The sequence below is a fragment of the Lepisosteus oculatus genome, chromosome 15 (assembly GCF_040954835.1).
Source record: "Lepisosteus oculatus isolate fLepOcu1 chromosome 15, fLepOcu1.hap2, whole genome shotgun sequence".
In the NCBI taxonomy this organism is placed as follows: domain Eukaryota; kingdom Metazoa; phylum Chordata; class Actinopteri; order Semionotiformes; family Lepisosteidae; genus Lepisosteus; species Lepisosteus oculatus.
In genome coordinates this window covers 16,171,625-16,188,445 of record NC_090710.1, presented here as the reverse complement: position 1 = coordinate 16,188,445, position 16,821 = coordinate 16,171,625, and the positions used below count along the sequence as shown (strand labels likewise).

General features: G+C 39.6%; 2 protein-coding genes and 2 non-coding genes across 6 annotated transcripts in view; 1 reads left to right on the top strand and 3 right to left on the bottom strand.

Moving 5' to 3' along the window:
* The window catches only part of LOC102686491 (general transcription factor IIF subunit 2), a 29,463-nt gene extending 16,375 nt beyond the window's left edge, over window positions 1-13,088 (top strand). For both annotated transcript variants that reach the window (XM_015363783.2, XM_006639017.3), the window contains 4 exons: window positions 6,939-7,020; window positions 7,906-8,005; window positions 8,339-8,482; window positions 10,829-13,088. In XM_015363783.2, the coding sequence (XP_015219269.1) occupies window positions 6,939-7,020; window positions 7,906-8,005; window positions 8,339-8,482; window positions 10,829-10,948 (446 nt within the window). In that variant the 3' untranslated portion in view covers window positions 10,949-13,088. The remainder of the gene's footprint in view (window positions 1-6,938; window positions 7,021-7,905; window positions 8,006-8,338; window positions 8,483-10,828) is intronic.
* tpt1 (tumor protein, translationally-controlled 1) overlaps window positions 1-16,821 on the bottom strand; it is a 295,888-nt gene that overhangs the window by 278,298 nt on the left and 769 nt on the right. Inside the window, exons 2-6 of one of the 2 annotated variants that reach the window (XM_015363785.2) lie at window positions 16,727-16,800; window positions 15,979-16,163; window positions 14,122-14,227; window positions 13,820-13,936; window positions 12,720-13,168 (exon numbers count right to left, since the gene is read on the bottom strand). In XM_015363785.2, coding sequence (XP_015219271.1) covers window positions 13,166-13,168; window positions 13,820-13,936; window positions 14,122-14,227; window positions 15,979-16,163; window positions 16,727-16,800 — 485 coding nt within the window. In that variant the 3' untranslated portion in view covers window positions 12,720-13,165. Of the gene's footprint in view, window positions 1-12,719; window positions 13,169-13,819; window positions 13,937-14,121; window positions 14,228-15,978; window positions 16,164-16,726; window positions 16,801-16,821 lie in introns of those variants that run through there. The other variant, XM_069178894.1, reaches the window with a different exon arrangement.
* On the bottom strand, window positions 13,514-13,641 carry LOC138223178 (small nucleolar RNA SNORA31). Its single transcript, XR_011181698.1, has one exon. It is a non-coding gene; the product is annotated as a small nucleolar RNA SNORA31 (small nucleolar RNA).
* Window positions 14,004-14,076, bottom strand: LOC138223177 (small nucleolar RNA SNORD58). The gene has a single exon (XR_011181697.1). It is a non-coding gene; the product is annotated as a small nucleolar RNA SNORD58 (small nucleolar RNA).

The following is a 16,821-nucleotide window of genomic DNA, read 5'->3' as shown; positions in this document are numbered from 1 at the left end:
ACAGGAAAGTGATCTCTGCTGTTTAATTAGAAGATAGTCGTGTTTTTCTCTTTTCGTCCATAGTGTGTGTGTGTGTGGCTGCCTTTTTATCCTTCCGAGGCATTATAAGGTAGAAAAAACCTCATTAGAAACTAGGAGAGCAAGGCCGGAAAGGAACTCTTTGATTTGTAAAGGTCCTACGGCATTTCATGAGAATGTGATGAGGTAGTATAAGATTGTGATCTTTACGAGACAAGCAGTCTCATACAGCAATAATGTGAGACTTACAACACAAAAAAGCACATAGCGTGGTTTGTGGGATTGTTGTTGTGCCTCACTGCAAGCCCAAAACGCCACAATTCTCCACAATTGTAGTAAGTGTTGTGGGAAACTGGGCATTTCCATTATGTGTGATCATTTTAATATTGCAGGGCTCAAAAACATCCTTTGTACTAGCTGTATTGCTCCCAGAATTTTACCAGAGAATTGACCCTAATTGCAGTGTCACAGTATCGGCAAAAGCTGTCTGATTAGAATAAAGATTTAAAGCAGTGTATTGTAATGCAAGTTTATTTGTGAGCTGATATGAACATTCTACTTGAACAATAAAATGAGAAGCCAGATTTTACAGCAGAAGCCATATGGGTGAAAAAAACAGTTACTGTTGTTCTTGAGAGTAGGCAAGGAGCAAGATTTTCTTTATGGATTTCTTTGAACCTGTGATATATTTTGAATAAACCTGTATATTGTCTTCACATTGAAGCTTTTTAAAATTCAGAGCACGAATGTCCATATACTTATACGCTTGTTTCCTATATTTTGTAGTGTGAATTAATCTTGAAATATTCAAGAAAGGTGAAATTACAGTTTGACAGATATTACTTATAAAAGCAATATTCCAAAAACCCATCATTTATTAATAATATATTCCAATAACAATATTGTTGAGTTTCTGAAGGCTATTCTTTGCTAATGTCTTATTCTCCAGAGCCCTTGCCTCAATTCGCCAGAGCCTGAATGGTTCTGAATGCAGAACTTGTAACATTTGTAATATGGCTGCTCTGATATTAAAGGGAAATACTGCTTAATAACATTTGCCAGCTATCATGCATTGCTAATGTACCAGCTTCACAAAAATGGCACATTATAGGCTTAAATTCTGTTTAGTGCTACCTAAACACTATATATAGATTGAAATAGATATTTATATAATGGTATTTTGTATAAATGTTTAGGTGTGAGATGAATGACATAAATGACTGAGGTATAGAAAATGAGAATCTGACACCATTGCAAATAATGAATTATGTAAAAAAGTCAATAGTGATGTAGTATTTCAAGAATGAGTAATATATCGCTACTGATAAATAATAGTATTAATACTATTTTGGCTTTACTTAAAGTTAAGTTTGGCACACATTTGTTTTTATAGAGGTGCAGATTAATTGTCAAGCAGGAGCAGTCCAGCATAGCTTTAAAAAAGGGTGTTACTTTGAATAATGCAATAATGAGTTTTAAATAATGCAAGATTAATGTTCGGTGCCATTATTGCAGCTGCACATTTGCAGTAAGCTTTGTGAAAATGAAGCAGGGCTGCTTCTTCATCTCTAGTTGCAGAATGAAGACTGTATGAACTAAAACGCATCATTCTGAGGTTATCATTCTGAGCATTTCCTGGTCATTTATAATTCATCCCTCGGGTTTTCAGGAAATCAGGGTTGTATTTTCAATACCGAAGATCTCCAGTAAGGAATAAAAGGACTCTTCACTTTCATGTAGATCTGTGAAGGCAGATTAATTACAGCTTGTAACAGTGTTTTGATTGAAGTCTGATATCAGTCATTGGTACTTGTGTGCTGCTAAAGCTGAAATCTGTTACTGCGTTCAGTGTCTCTGCATATATGTTCAGGGCTCGTTTTCTGTGAAATGTGATGTTTCAGGGCAGCATGGTGGCACAGTGGTTAGCGCTTCAGGGCACCAATGCAGGAGCCCTGGGATCCTTTCAGACCTGGGGTGCTGTCTCTGTGGAGTTTGCGTGTTGTTGACATGAGTTTCCTCTGGGTGCTCTGGGTTCCTTCTGCAAGTGTTAAAACACACTGGTAGGTTAATTAGCTCCTGTGAAAATCGGCCCTTGTGTGTGTGTGTGTGTGATGTGTCTGCCCTGTGATGGAATGGCATTGTGCCCGTTGCTTGGCAAGATAGGCTCCAGCTACCCTGTGGCCCTGAACCGGAAGAGGTGGTTAGAAAATGGATGAGGTATGGGAACTGGAATATTGTACTTGAGCACAAGATTAATGAGGTCGATCGAGAACTAATGCATGAGAAAGGTAAAGGAAAGTGAATTCAAAATGTACCTTGATTTACCACACTGAAGCGCTTGTGAGGGATTTGTGCAAGTACTTTCTGCTACAGACTCAACCCATGGGAAGTTAGGAAAATAAAGATGGAACACTTGACGAAAAGAATTGAGTTGTTTGGCAAAGGAAGAATGAATCTGACTTCCTGTTCATTAAAATTGTGTGTTTCGTGTTGAGTATTTCTTATCGCAGATTTCTTCCAAAAACCTTCTCTGGGCTCAGTGTGATCACATTTGCAGAGGTTACTCTTTTCTTTAATAGCAAATATTAAATAAAACATGCTGTTCAGGAAGCAAGATAATAATCGGGTGTTTTTTGTCAAATCAAACATCTAATAAACATGTCCAGAAGCACAATGGTAATTCAAGTTAAAATGTCTAAGTCTTATTTAATTATAAAGTATTTTTTGTCTTATTTTGTTAATGGTTTACCTCGACACAGTTTAGCACTGTAAGAGCAGTATGTGACATACTCAAGAAAGTTAAGCAATTTGAGCATTACCACTGAGTCAAGGTGAATTTCCCTCCATTATTTGAAACCAAAGGATACTGTGGTGCTGCTGACAGTAAACAAGGAAGGAATCTGTAAGGCTGCACCAGTTCAAGTCTGGAGATACAGAGCGATACCTTTCAGATACATATTTATTTACTTCTATATAAGGCTAATGCATATTATAAGACCCTGGGACAAGTCAACATTAGTGCTGTGTTCCCTAGGTAAAAAATAGCCTTTTGTTTTTCTTATCAGTGCATGTGGGAGTAAATGAATCATGTGCCCCTTTCGAGTTTATGCTACATGTGAGAAAAAACTAATAAGAGTGAATAATCCAAGAAATCCACATACAGTACACTGGTAGGCATTTTGTGGATGGGTTTGGCAGACAGCTCCAAGAACACACACATTCAATATGGGGAATATGACTGTATGAATGTGGTTGATTGATTGGCTAACTTTTACTTTTAAATGACACTTTTTGTTCTATAACGTTTAAGCACAAAACATTTATCAGTGCATAGACTGTACCAGTTTTCTGTGCTGAGAGGCTTTTAAAAACTAAAAAAAATGTATTGGAACAAGAATAATTTCAGAAGGACAGGGCTAATGCATTACATTCTGAACATTTCTTTGTATTGTTTATCTCTTTCACAGTTAAAATAACAGGGTCAGCTGTTAAAGAATTCCTTAGCAATAAAATATTTTATGTGTGTTGGAAACATCTAAGAATGTAACTTTGCATGACCTTAAAAATACTGTGTACTTTTTTCTACAGCTCTTATTTATCTTATTTAACACAGTGATGATAGTAAAATTATGGGGCAGTTTCATACATTCATTTGTGTATGATGGCGGCGTGGTGACACAGTGCTGGAGCCCCAGGTTCAATTCCTGGGGTGCTTTCTCCTTAGAGTTTGTATGATCTCATACAAACTATGTTTGGGTGGGTTTCCTCCATGTGCTTCGGTTTCCTCGCACAATCCAAAGACTTACTGGTAGATTAATGGGCTTCTGGGAAAGTTGGCCCTGGTGGAAGTGTGTGTATGTCAGCGTCTGTGTGTACCATTGTGATGGACTGGCATCCTGTGCAGGGTGTATCCTGCCTTGCGCCCTTTTGAGTGCTGGGGTAGGCTTCAGCTCCCCTGCCACACTGCATTGGATAGAAAATGGAAGGAAGGAAATGTTCATCTCATTGTGGTTACTAGAACAAGGTTTTCTTTCTTCTTGTTTTCCATTCTGTCTTCATGGTATCTCAGGGTTTTTTTCTAATATGTAGAGAATGCTTCTAAACATAGCATCCAGGCTGTAGAAGAGTTTTATGGAATATGGAGCAGAAAAAAAAAATCTGTCATTGTAATTCACTTCCAGTGAATGTTTGTCATCCAGTAGAAACCGATATATCTTGCAACTCTTTTTTATAATGAAAAAGTTCAGTAATTACTGCTGTTTTAACACGGCTCTAGTGAATACCATTAATTGGCTATTCTAACAAAGACACTTTATCCTCCTGCTATCAGGAAAAAAGATCTTTAACTTGTGATCATTGTGAAACGTCGGACCAAACCGTGGTTAATGGCTTATGGTTTCTGATGTAAAGAACAGCAACATTGCTTACTGAAAAAAGTCATTTGCTTTAGAAACATAGAATCGTGTAAAGCAAAAGGGTGGAATTAAAGATTTGGGCACATATTTTGAAGTGCCCAAATTTGGGAAAATGCCATGTGTATCCTCAGAAAATGAAAATCTTTAACAACAGGTCAATTTTGTAAAATGGGACACAATAACTATCCCTCATCAAATATTCTTTAGGGAGTACAGGTCATAGAAATGAAAGACATCCCAGTTTCACCATTTGGATTTGGGACTTCTTTGATTTCGGCTTGATAAATAATTTATTGGTGTACCAATTAACAATAAAACAAAGTTCAAATCCTCTTCCTCACTATCCAAGTGATGCTGGTAGCCTGGGAGAACAGAGTGCAGCAGATTTGGCTGGTCTGTATGGCTGCGGGGCTCAAGGACCGGCGGGGAAGAGATGCATCGGCGTTCCGGTCCACCTGACGATACAGAAGGCTGAGCAGCTTTGTGATTCTACCAGCCAGAATGAAAGCAGACTCACATTCACAATGAGAGAGGTGCAGCAGCAAGGGGCAGAGAGCAGTGAAGCAGAGATGCTCGACTCAAATGAGGGGGTGGCCAGCCCACCTCGTCACCCCCCCGTGGCAGTTGTATCTTTCTTCTTCCAACTCTGCAGCCTCAGGCTGGCTTGGCCCTTGTCACTTTCTCCCCTTAAATGGATTTGTGAAAGTCAATCAACTCCTACTTCCCTTGGACAGCTCCATATTACATAACCGTTTGCCAGCAGAGCTTCTAGAATGGCTCTGGAGAGCAAACTTGAAGCTTAAACTTTTTTTGGTGCTTTTCATGTTTCTTAGGTGATTTCAAATCCTTAGGATGGTCATTATTTGTTGTTTTTAGCAATCTGCCCAGCGGAACAAGATGTACATCAACATCAGACCTGTAAAAAGTTTCATTTCCACTTTCTAAGCATTTCGTCAGGCAGGGAGCCTTTTGACTCTTGCTGAAATATGAGCACTGACAATGGACAATAGAAAAAAAAAAGTTCCTGTTGGAGAGTAAGCCTCTTAAACCTGGCCTGCAGGGTTTCAGAAGCGTAATCAGGGTTAGGCCAACAACTCAGCCAACATGTCATGTGATGTTTAACTGCAAATCGATGTTTCACTTGTGCTGATAACTTTGCATGATTTGAAATGCATGTGTAGGCGTCATGAATGCCTGCCTCCATTTGTTCTATTAACATGATTGAATACAAGTGTTTACTGGGTTATTAAAACAAGTACCAGAGCACTTAGTGATTCTAAGCAATTTTGTCCATTACCAGAATTGTTGTGTTGAATTTCGTGAGTGAGAGGTGCCTCTTAACTTTAAAATACTTTATGGAAATTGTTTGTGATGTTAATGAAGTATGCCGTTTTAATGGACATATATGGATATATGTAAAAAGTGAAGCTGATCTGTTTGAAAGACAGGCTAAAAGGAACAGCTTGTTATTCTGAAACAATGCATGGCTGGCAGTAGGTCTTGTAGTGGCTACGCTAACTTGAAGCCAAATCTCAAAGGTTCTCAGACTGTTTGGTTCTTTGATAGGAGAGCAAAGGTTGATTGTGTGTTTAAGGATAGTGTTAAATTCATTTAGATGTAAAAGAAAGGGATGGCTTGGTCCATTGTAATTGTTCTGCAGACCTAAGAGGATGTTGGCACTTAATAAATAAATAAGAAATGCTTGACAAATATGTAAACTGTAACCAGCCATCTGCAATTGCATCTAGATTTGAAAAGAAGCTTTATCAACTAATAATTAAATCTTTGGATCTTTCAGGGCACACACTCACAGCAGGGCCAATTTTCCCAGAATGCAGTTTACCTGCTAGTATATCTGGACTGTAGGAATAAACTGGAGCACCTGGAGGAAATTCCAGTGAACGGGGGGTAGAACGTACACATTCCATGCTTTAGATCTTGTTTTTTTTGGGGGGGAAAAAGAAATCCTTACTTTGAAGCGATTGCAGAATTTTGAATGCTTAGTTTTACCTCTTAGAGTAGAGAAACTGAAAATACAGCCATAACAAATCTGAAATATAAACCTTTCCACACTATTTTAGCTGTTCAACGCATTTTACTTACTTATATGATGTGTTTAGCAACATCCTTCACAAATGAGAACAAGTTTTCCAGACCTCTCGGGCATTAAAACAGGAACAGAAGCTAAGCAACAGTGATGAGCATATATTCCTGCCAAGTGCATGAGCAACTAAATTATGTTTGAAAGGATCGGGCACAATTTCTGTCTCAGTTGTGTCATATGGTAACATGGGTTTGCTGCAATTAAGAAGGTTAAATGGGATGTTTGCCATCCATGATGGATATTAAGTAAATTTAAAAGACTGTGGTTGTGGATATAACTGTTGTATGCACATCGCATAAAATGACAGTATGAACTATGCTGGAAGCACTGAAGGTGTTCTGCAGCTCTTTGGGATGAATGGAAAATTAATGAAGTGTTATTCTCTCCCCTCTCTTTTGAAGACAAAATTGCACTGGAAGGAGTAGTGGTGCAACGAGCTGAATGCAGACCTGCAGTCAATGAGAATTACATGAAGTTAAAAAAGTAGGTATCATTAGATGACAGGATATTTTATTGAGTTGTTGTTTTATTTTTAACTTATGATGGCAGCTATCTCATTCGCCATTTCAGATCCATGAATTAATACAGTAGTTTTGTGAAAAGGCACCTCTGAAATGTACCAAGCTGCTCCAGATCGCAGCTGGGATTGTTTGCTTAAGCCCCACTCGCAAAACATTGTGTATTTGAACAATGCAGAAAACGGATCACTAAGTGTGAACTGGTTTATTCTGGAAACCATGACTTGAGTTATTGTCAGAGCTCAGCAGCCTTTTTTTACAAAAGGAAATACTTTTGGTATTCCTACAGTTGACATTTTGTAAATGCAGGACCAGCTATTACCACCATTTTAATCCAGAATTGACAGATGATATTCATTCTGAGTCATGAATGCTCTGAGGTGTGTGCATTTGCCTGAGAAGTTCCTTCCCACTCAGTCCCCCAGTGCTCATTTCAAAGTAGTGCCCCCTTGGGCACCTCTAATATTACCTGGATTTGAATGAACTATCCGTAGTCAGTACATCTCAAAACCTTCTACTAGAAGAGAAACAAGGCCCTAAGGTTCCGCACTATGCTGTTTACTTAATTGCTGTAGAACATAAAGAACAAAAAGAGCAATTGGCATGTTTGTTGTTCTTATCATATGCCTCTAAATTGCTTTCATAATAATGACAAGACACCGGTTCAGCTTTTAGAATAGACATGAATCGGTATACTTCATAATTACATTAGAAACTCTTGAATTAGTCTGTACCAGGGAAACCATATAATTAACGTCACATGGAGAAAGCAGATGTCAACCCATCAAGTTTTTCCTTGCTTTAAATTTATTACAGCATCCTTGTAACGATTGCTTTTCTCCTTTCCTAGACTACAGATTGAAGAATCATCTAAACCTGCCCGCTTGTCACAGCAGCTGGATAAGGCAGTCACCACCAACTATAAGCCAGTGGCGAATCACACGTACAATGTGAGATGCTGGAGACTTCTGTGGGTTGTTTGTCGTGCAGTGTATGACGTCAGACCTGTGTCTCGTCTCTCCTAACAAGTGACGCCTGACGTGTCGTGAGACGTGCGACGCGTGTCGTCCGATGTGTGTCGTGAGAAGTGTGATGCGTGTCGCCTGATGCCTGTCATGAAACCTGTGACGTGTCTCACCTGATGCGTGTTGCGAGACGTGTCACCTGATGTATGTCGCGAGACATGACGTGTGTCGCCTGGCACGTGTTGCAAGATGTGTGACATGTGTCACGCTGGGGTCCTGGTGTCTCACACAGCCTGTGTGTGACGCTCTGTGGTGCAGGTGGAGTATGAGAAGAAGAAGAAGGAGGAAGGGAAGCGCGCGCGAGCCGACAAGCAGCAGGTCTTGGACATGCTGTTCTCTGCCTTTGAGAAGCATCAGTATTACAACATCAAGGATCTGGTGGACATTACCAAGCAGCCCGTGGTGAGTCCTGCGCCGCCGCTCCAGACACAACTCACAGCTCATGATAAAATAACAGGCCAGTCCCTGCAGTATGACATCAAGCACTGCATGTCACTTCTGAAAGCAGTGAAGGCACTCAAACCCATTGGTAGAACACTGGGGGTGTTGTTTTAAGGATAAACAGATGAAAAATGCAGTTAAGTTGTAAATATACCTGGGCTTACCACAGATGTATTAAAGTGAGAATTGGTTTCCTAACAATGGTTTAAAACCCTCAGCAAAACAATGGTTTTGTCAGCACTTTGGTTGTGTAATCAACCTCTTTACTCACCATTGAGTATTCAGTAAGCTTTAAAACACTTTAGTGTGAAACATGTATTTGACATTATGCAAGACAGAGTATGTGTTTTATCAATTGTAGAGTTAGATTGGAATTTAAGTGTAACACCTTCAATGTGGGCGGATTTCCTGGAAACAGCTTTTTTTAGTCCTATTTGTGATTTCCATGTACAGTCTATTTCTTTCCAGCTTATTCAGTAAATAATGACCTACTGTTGATCACCAGAATGATTTTGCTTTTAGGATAAATGTATAAATCAAACGATTTGAAAAGTAAACTGGTATCTTAAGCATAATTATGGTATGGGGCGGATCTGCGCCTGTGGCTGGAATGTTGCCGGTTCAAATCCCGCTGCCGGCAGAGGAATAAACATTGAGCAAGGCCCTGAACCCCAGCTGCTCCAGGGGGACCGTATAAATGGCTGACCTTGCACTCTGACCCCAAGTTTCTCTCTCCCCGTCTGTGTGCCTGTGTGTCTCATGGAGAGCACGTTAGGGTATATGAAAGACAAATTCCTAATGCAAGAAATTGTATATGGCTAATAAAGTGATCTTATCTTATACTTGGTCAAAGTTTTATATTGGAAACAATAAAATGTACTCCAGAGAATGTATTAGCTCTCAAGATGATACATTTATTATGTAGTAGAGTATGCATCCTGTTCTTTTCATTTTTATTTTCTATTCTCAGTGGACAGCACTTATTTCCTGGTTTATGTTACTTCTCCTTTTTTAATCACGGTTCTATTCTAATGCCATTAATGATATATTTGGGACAGCATTAGCTGCCAATAGCTTTCAGCATCTTTACACAGTTTAATATATCTTACTAAGATTTAGGAATCTGAACCCATTTTCTACATTTATCATATTCTTCACATCATCATGGGAATATAGAATTTCAGCCTTGGCCTTGGAAAAACAATTCAGCAGCTTCAATGAATCTCACTTAAATCAATACTTTCTAAGGGCTTGAAATGATTTTTTCCACTATGTTTTGGCCACTTATTTTGTAGTGTTAGGTAGCATAGAGAGAGAATGTGAATGAAAATATTGACACAGTGTAGGTCTCAAGGACTATAGGTGACATTTCCTGACTTAATTTAAACTTATTAAATCAGAGCTCACAAGAGCTTTATGTGTTTAGGCATTTATAGTCTGGTTAATTCTCTGGGTCAAGAGTTTTAACCACCCCTATGATATACCTGGAGACGTACCTGTGCAGACTTCTTCATTGCTTAATGCCAAACTCATCTTTTGTCATCTGAAATATATATTGACTGTTAAAATACTATCAGCTATAGACACCTAGTGGTCATTGTGTTGTTTTCCATGGCTTTTTGTGTCAACATAATCCGGTAATATTTTGAGGAAAAGCAGATTCACTACTATTAGAATCAAAAAAGCTTAAGGTTTTGCTTTTGCTTTTGTGTTTTTTCATGATTAAGTTTGTAAGGTTTAGTTAATCCATTAACTGGTTTAATACTGTTAATAGTGTTGGCTGTGTTCATGAACATTTGCAGTTCTGCTGGAAAAATACAAAATATATCACAATAACTGTTACTTGACTCCAGTGCAGGTCATTGCTATTCATGGTTGCATTTTGTGCTTGCAAATGCTAGTTTTCAGAATACATCTCATGCTAAGTATGTCTGAATGCCCACATGCTGAAGGGATTCATTGTGTGTGTAGGGTAACAGCTTGTAAATATCACAGCTGTTTACTTTTTCCTTTCAGATCATTTTTAAAGAAATCTAAGTGGAACAGTGTCATGATACCAGTGCTTAAGAAGTGGGCCCAAAACATTTATACAATTGTTTTCCTGTGTGTGCGTACAACATACAAGTTTGATGTTCTGGATAGGCTACATGTACTTGTTGGGCCCATGGCTTTGGGTGTGTATAGTGTTATCTGTCCATGTGTTGGACAGCTCAAGCCTTCAAGAGATTATGACCTAGGGCAGGTTTGCTCCCAGTATTACCACCATGGGCCGCAGGCTTGCACGCTCTTGTTTCATCCCTGCTGCAGATTTACCTGAAGGAGATACTTCGTGGGATCGGGATCTACAACGTGAAAGGCACCCACAAGAACACGTGGGAGCTGAAGCCCGAGTACCGACACTACCAGGGAGAGGACAAGAGCGACTAGCACAGCAACAGGACTGTGCCACTGATGCCTCGTCACATCCCCTGGCACAGCTGCATTCCTTCTATTTATGCCAATATTTCTGGTACAGACGAGCCCTCCGAAGAAAAATGCTGGTAGTTTCTTATGAAGGGCTGTCGGCCGTCCAGAGTAAGGATTTTGAAGTCTGCTATTCACAAAGCAGCTTCTTCTGTTCTAGTTTCCAGGAGCCAAACACAGTGGCTCAATCAGTATGCATATACAACCACGTAAGCATTTACCAAGGGTCTGAAAAAATATTGATTAAAACCATGAGTTTATTTGTGCTTTTAGATTTCGGCTTACTCAAGTTCTGAGTCTTTCAAATTTAGTCTGTCTGTCAATTCTAATGTTATATACCTTTTAACTATTTCCCCCCTCTGTTTAATAGATGGTCTACTACAAGCAGAATTTGCAGTTGAGAGGAACAGTATGTATTGCCTGGAACTAGTCAGAAAAATATTTTTATCCGGTTCTGTAACCTGTAAACAGAATCATATTTTGTAAATTTAAATGTGAAAATGTCAAATATTTTCATGTTTTAATTCAGGGTTGGACTGCTTAATAATAAATTTGAATATAAAAAAAAATCAAACATAACCAGTTCTTTGCACAGAATCACACATACAGATAGTGGACAAAAAAGTATAAACTGGTAAATGAGGGACACCACTGAGATTACTGTATTTTGAAACCTGGGGCCTTCACACAGCCGTTACTCTTCCTTGTAGCACCTAACATCCCAGAATGCTGAGGGTCGTGTATAAAAATGCTGGACAGGCCTGGTTGCTCATCATTATGACGATCATGACTGTAAGAAGAGACCTCAGTGACTTTGAGAGGAGTGGCTGTGGGGACACGTTTGGCAGGAGCTTTAGTGAGGGTGGTGTTTCGCTAGTGTCAGCATGGAAATTCCCAAGCAAAGACTCGGTGCCAAAAGACACCAGGGAACAGAAGAGAATACCCTAGGATCATAAGAGTGTTCATTAGAAGTGTCAGGCAAATCAAAAGAGTAACTGCCGATCAACTGATTGCAATTTTTAACATTTTTGGGCAGCAAGCAGTTAATGAGAAACACTCAACCCAAGAACTCCACAGCGGGGCTGTAGTGCACTAAATGCTCATCACACCTTACAAATGTCTGAAAATCTGGTGGGACTACCACGCAGAGAAATGTGATGTATCCAGATGAATCATCCTTCACCTTGATGCTTGACTATGTTCTCAACAGACAAAATGCACCTGTGGCACAATCCATCCATCTACCCATACTTCTGCAGTGCTCCTTTAAGGTTAAGCAGCACGCATCAACGAATTTCTTAGAAGTCAGTCATAATAGCATGTTGAATGTGCACATTCTGTTCTACTACGTTTTTCTCAAATTTATACCTTGTTCTCTAACTGTCACTTGTGATAAATACCAATTATTTGTATTCCAATTTTTGGAATCATCAATTTTTAATGGTGGTTATCAATGTTCTTTCCTGCAGGAATAGCGATCCACCATGTGGGAGTATATTTGACAGGTGATTTAGCACCCATTAGAGAAGCAGAGCTTTGCACCGGTGTCCCTACTATCACCATTAACCTTCACTTGTAATCAGAATCCTGGAACTCAGCTACCTGCCTTCCAAGAGTCAACAAAGCGGTCTTCAAAACACCTCATGGCTCCTGTACTCTCACTTCTCTTGCATTACTGTACAAAAAGCCAGAACATTGAAGCCAAGCAAGAACATTTAAGATACCAAACAATGAATGAGAAATTGTATCCAGTGGTTTATTTTCTTACAACTCAAGTCAGGGGCTGATCAATCCTGGGGGAGAGGGAGTTCATGTCTCATATAGCTGCATACACAGGGCAAGCGGTGAGGCTGAGAATTTGTTTTAATGAGCTGAAAAAATAGATCCAATTGAAATTTCCCTGCTCATAATGACAATCCCTTGACAAAACTGTTTCATACTGCACCATTCACTTCAGACTTTGTTGTGGGGTAAGGTGATGTAAATTCTTCCTCTGATGCTCTCCAACATCTGTGATTCAGGCCATCAATAGACCAAGTAAGTTTTTATTTTTATTTTGATATTACAGTCTAAAATAATGCTTCCATTCCAAATAAACAGCAAATGAAGTCCAGTCCACGTTCGTTAAATTCGTGATGAGAAGCAGCAGCCGGCTATGATGAAGATGTAGATCCTGAAGCATTACTGAAAACAAAGGATACAAAATACTATTTAAAATCACCTGAAATACAAACTTTTTTTTTAAATTAACACAGGTAGGGTACAGTTAATTACAATGCACTTCTGATCTGCATTTAAACCACATCACAGCAATATTTTAATCGGTACATTTTGTTTGGTACAAATGTTGCATTTCACTCTACAAAACGTAAGCCCCATGTAATCAAAGCTAAGGCCAATACCTTATAACCAGCAGTCAAGTATACCTCTAGCACCAAAACCAAATGCAATTTATGTAATCTTTCAAAAGCTAAAGGATCTTAAATAGCGACATGGATAGAATTCAACGTCAAAAGTTTTTTTCTAACATCATGTCTTCCTTTTTTCAATCCAATCTGCCAAATGTGACAGCCAGAAAGTGCAAGGAATTTGATATTGCATCCGAGTGCAAACCAAAAAGCCAATACATTTTGCTTTAGGTCTATCAGTGGATGCCAAAGTGATGAGACAGAGTGATGTAGGTAGGTACTAAAAATGAACATGGATGTTTAATAAAAAATAAATTTGTTACAAATTGTACTCCCTACAATTATTATCACAATAATAAAGCTGTTTTAAATGTATTTTTGAAATGGGGGACTAATTGCACTTGTCTGGCAAACAATGAGTACTTACACATTTTTCAATTTCCAGGCCATCCTTGAAAAAAGTCATGAATGGAGTGATGCCATCTTCACGGTAGTCTAGTAATCCAACCATTCCTTCTGGGTTCATGGATTCACCTGTGAAAAACTGACACAGGAAAAGGTTTCAGATCACAGTTGAAAGCAGACATGCTCCACATACATTCCCTTGGTGAAGTGCTCAGAGAAATGCATTCGTTTCATAGGATAAAACCCTCCAAAGGTGTCCTAAGATAGTCATCATGGCACACTGCTAAGTTCTTTGCTGCTAAGCGACCTTTTCTGCTCCCGTACCTGATAGTTCTTGACATTTGCCATAATTTTCTTGATTTCTTCCTGCGCTCCAGCCATGAAGGGTTTTACCCTTTCAGGATTAGTCTCCTCCAGTTTTACTTTGAGTCTGTCAGAAAGAATACAGAAACATGACCAGTTAAACACAACAGAACATTGAACAAGTGTCCAATCCAATGTAATTTCCCAATTTAACTTGGAGTTTGCTAACCATTTTCAGCAGTTGTCAGCCACCTTATACAAGATAGAGAGCAGACCCCAGACATTTTACAGTAAAAATATTTGCCTACATTTGTTCAATCTTCTCGATATGTTAACGAACCGTGCTCAGTGAAACTTGTTCTTCTGGATCTTAAAGGGGCATGTGAACCAGTGACAATATTCTTCTCAATTGGTTTAGAAAGCTCTTGGCTACATTGTGCTCCAGTGGGTAAGGTCCTATCTGGAAGAGCAGTTGATTCCATTGGGTGCCTTCAAGTAAGCTCGGTCGATTCCAGCTGTTTATAAACTAGTATTCATAGGTTATCCTCAAGCCAGATCACCAATTCTTAAGGAATCAGTTTTTAATGTTGACAACATCCAACTACTCTTCCAGGCTAAATCTAATACTGCATTTGCCATGCCTACCGTTTAACGATTGGTTAGATATTAATTATGGAAGCGTCAGCATTTACATTAAACAGTAGCATGGGATTGTATTACTACTCCTCCACATTGTCTGCATAAATAATGTACATGAAGTTTAGTGAACAAAGCATCTATAAATTCAAGATTAGTCTTAAGGCAGAGGTTTTTTCAAAAATACCAGTAATAATTTTTATTATGAAAACCAGTCTATCTGATGTGGTCTATGCGATACAGCATCTAGAAAATTAATGAGAACACTGCAGCGTGACATTACAGACATTCAGTCTGTCAATAGCTCAAGTCTGAGTCAGCTAAAAGTACTATTCCTGTATTTGCTTCCCAGCACTGGTTAGCTGATTAGGATTAAGACAATAACCAAAATGGGTTTAAATGATCTGGCTCCAGCACATATCAAGGACTTTTTTACTGCAAGTCTCCATTTCATCATCTGAAATCTAGGGATTCAGGTGTTTATGTATTTAAGACAAAACATTGTCCTGTTCTGCCTTCTGCTTGGATCTGGAAATGTGCAATTCTTTAACCATATCTGGGAGCATCTAAATGACCTTTGAAAAATCTTTTCAGTTCTCAGGTTTCAACATAAGGTAGGTTAACAGCGGTCTCCAAATATATTCAATTTACCTTCTATTTACAGTACTTCAGGATAATACCATCTGGTCTTCCAGCCTCAACCACAATCTTTGGAAGTTATTGAATTTAACACATTAACGGTACTTTTATATATGTTCTCCAGCTGTCCATTTTACTCCAATACCACAACACCATGACAACTTGAAAATCTATACTTCCACTGTCTTCTAAAAACAGTCCAAATACCCCTCACAGCACCTGAAATCTTTTACTACATCAGAATTTCAGTATAACATATAAAGTTATACAAACAGCTACTTCCCAAAACACGAAACTACATTATGATCTTAAAGGGTTCTTCTGTTCAAAGCCAGATGAATGCAAACGCTTTGTGAATGGACAGTTAAAATGTCTGGCTTTTCCCCCCAATAAGGGACAAAAATAATTCTTATCAAAAGGGGAAAAAAAGCGTGTCTTCCTCTCTTCAATCTGAGCAGCTACGGACAAAGATGCACAGAAAGCGCGAGGAAATTGCTCTTGCATCGACACAAAAAACCCTTCAAGCCACTTTCCCAAGGCTTTGGGCCTGTCAAGCGATGCAGCCAGCCGAAGGCGGCGATCCGGTCCCCCGCGCTCACTCACGTCTTCATGTAGTCTTTGATGTATGACTTGTACGTGTCCTTGGTGAAGCCCGTCTCCTGCAGCTTGTGGTTCAAGACGATGTCCACGCCGCTGACGGTGCTGGCTTCTGTGCCTTCATCCTGGAGTTCAGCTGACGCATTGCCGCCGATGAGAGAGTCGTCAATGTCCTCTGACCTGCTGACCACCTAAAACAAAGAACAAAAGCCGGGGGGTCTACAGGAGCCACTCAAACTCTATGCAGACGCCCATCTCACGCGGGGCTCTCAAAGGCCACAGCTTCAACCTAGGCTGCTCACTTGGCATGCCGGCCTCCCTCCTCTCTCTTAAATTTCACTCTCTCCCACTGACCTCAGCAGCTACAGAACAGAGTTGGAATCCTTTCAGTCATACAAGCTCTTCATTGAAAGGAAAAAGTGAAAGGATGACTAGTAGCTATAAATCCACATCTGGAGCATTCAGTTATTTCAGAATGGAAGCTGTGCTTCCATTTCCCATTACTTCACTATAACCTAGAAGCCTGAAACGATTTACTTTATTTTTTAACACCGCACTCTTTGTGTGTGTGTGGAAATCAAAGCATCTGCCGATTTCTAAAGCTCCCATTCAACCCGGAAACGTTCCCTCGTTCGTCACGATCACGTCAGAGAAGCGCCCCACTAAACACACTCGCAGTGAACAAGGCTGATTCACCCCCCACACCCAGCCCCACAGTTTCTGCACACCTCGGCCTCTTGCGAAAACCCCTTACCTTGCCTTCGACTTCGATTAAGATTCCGTTGGGCGACTCCATGATTTTGTAGATGTCAGAGAACATCTCATCTCCTGCAGGAAAGAAAATTGGTG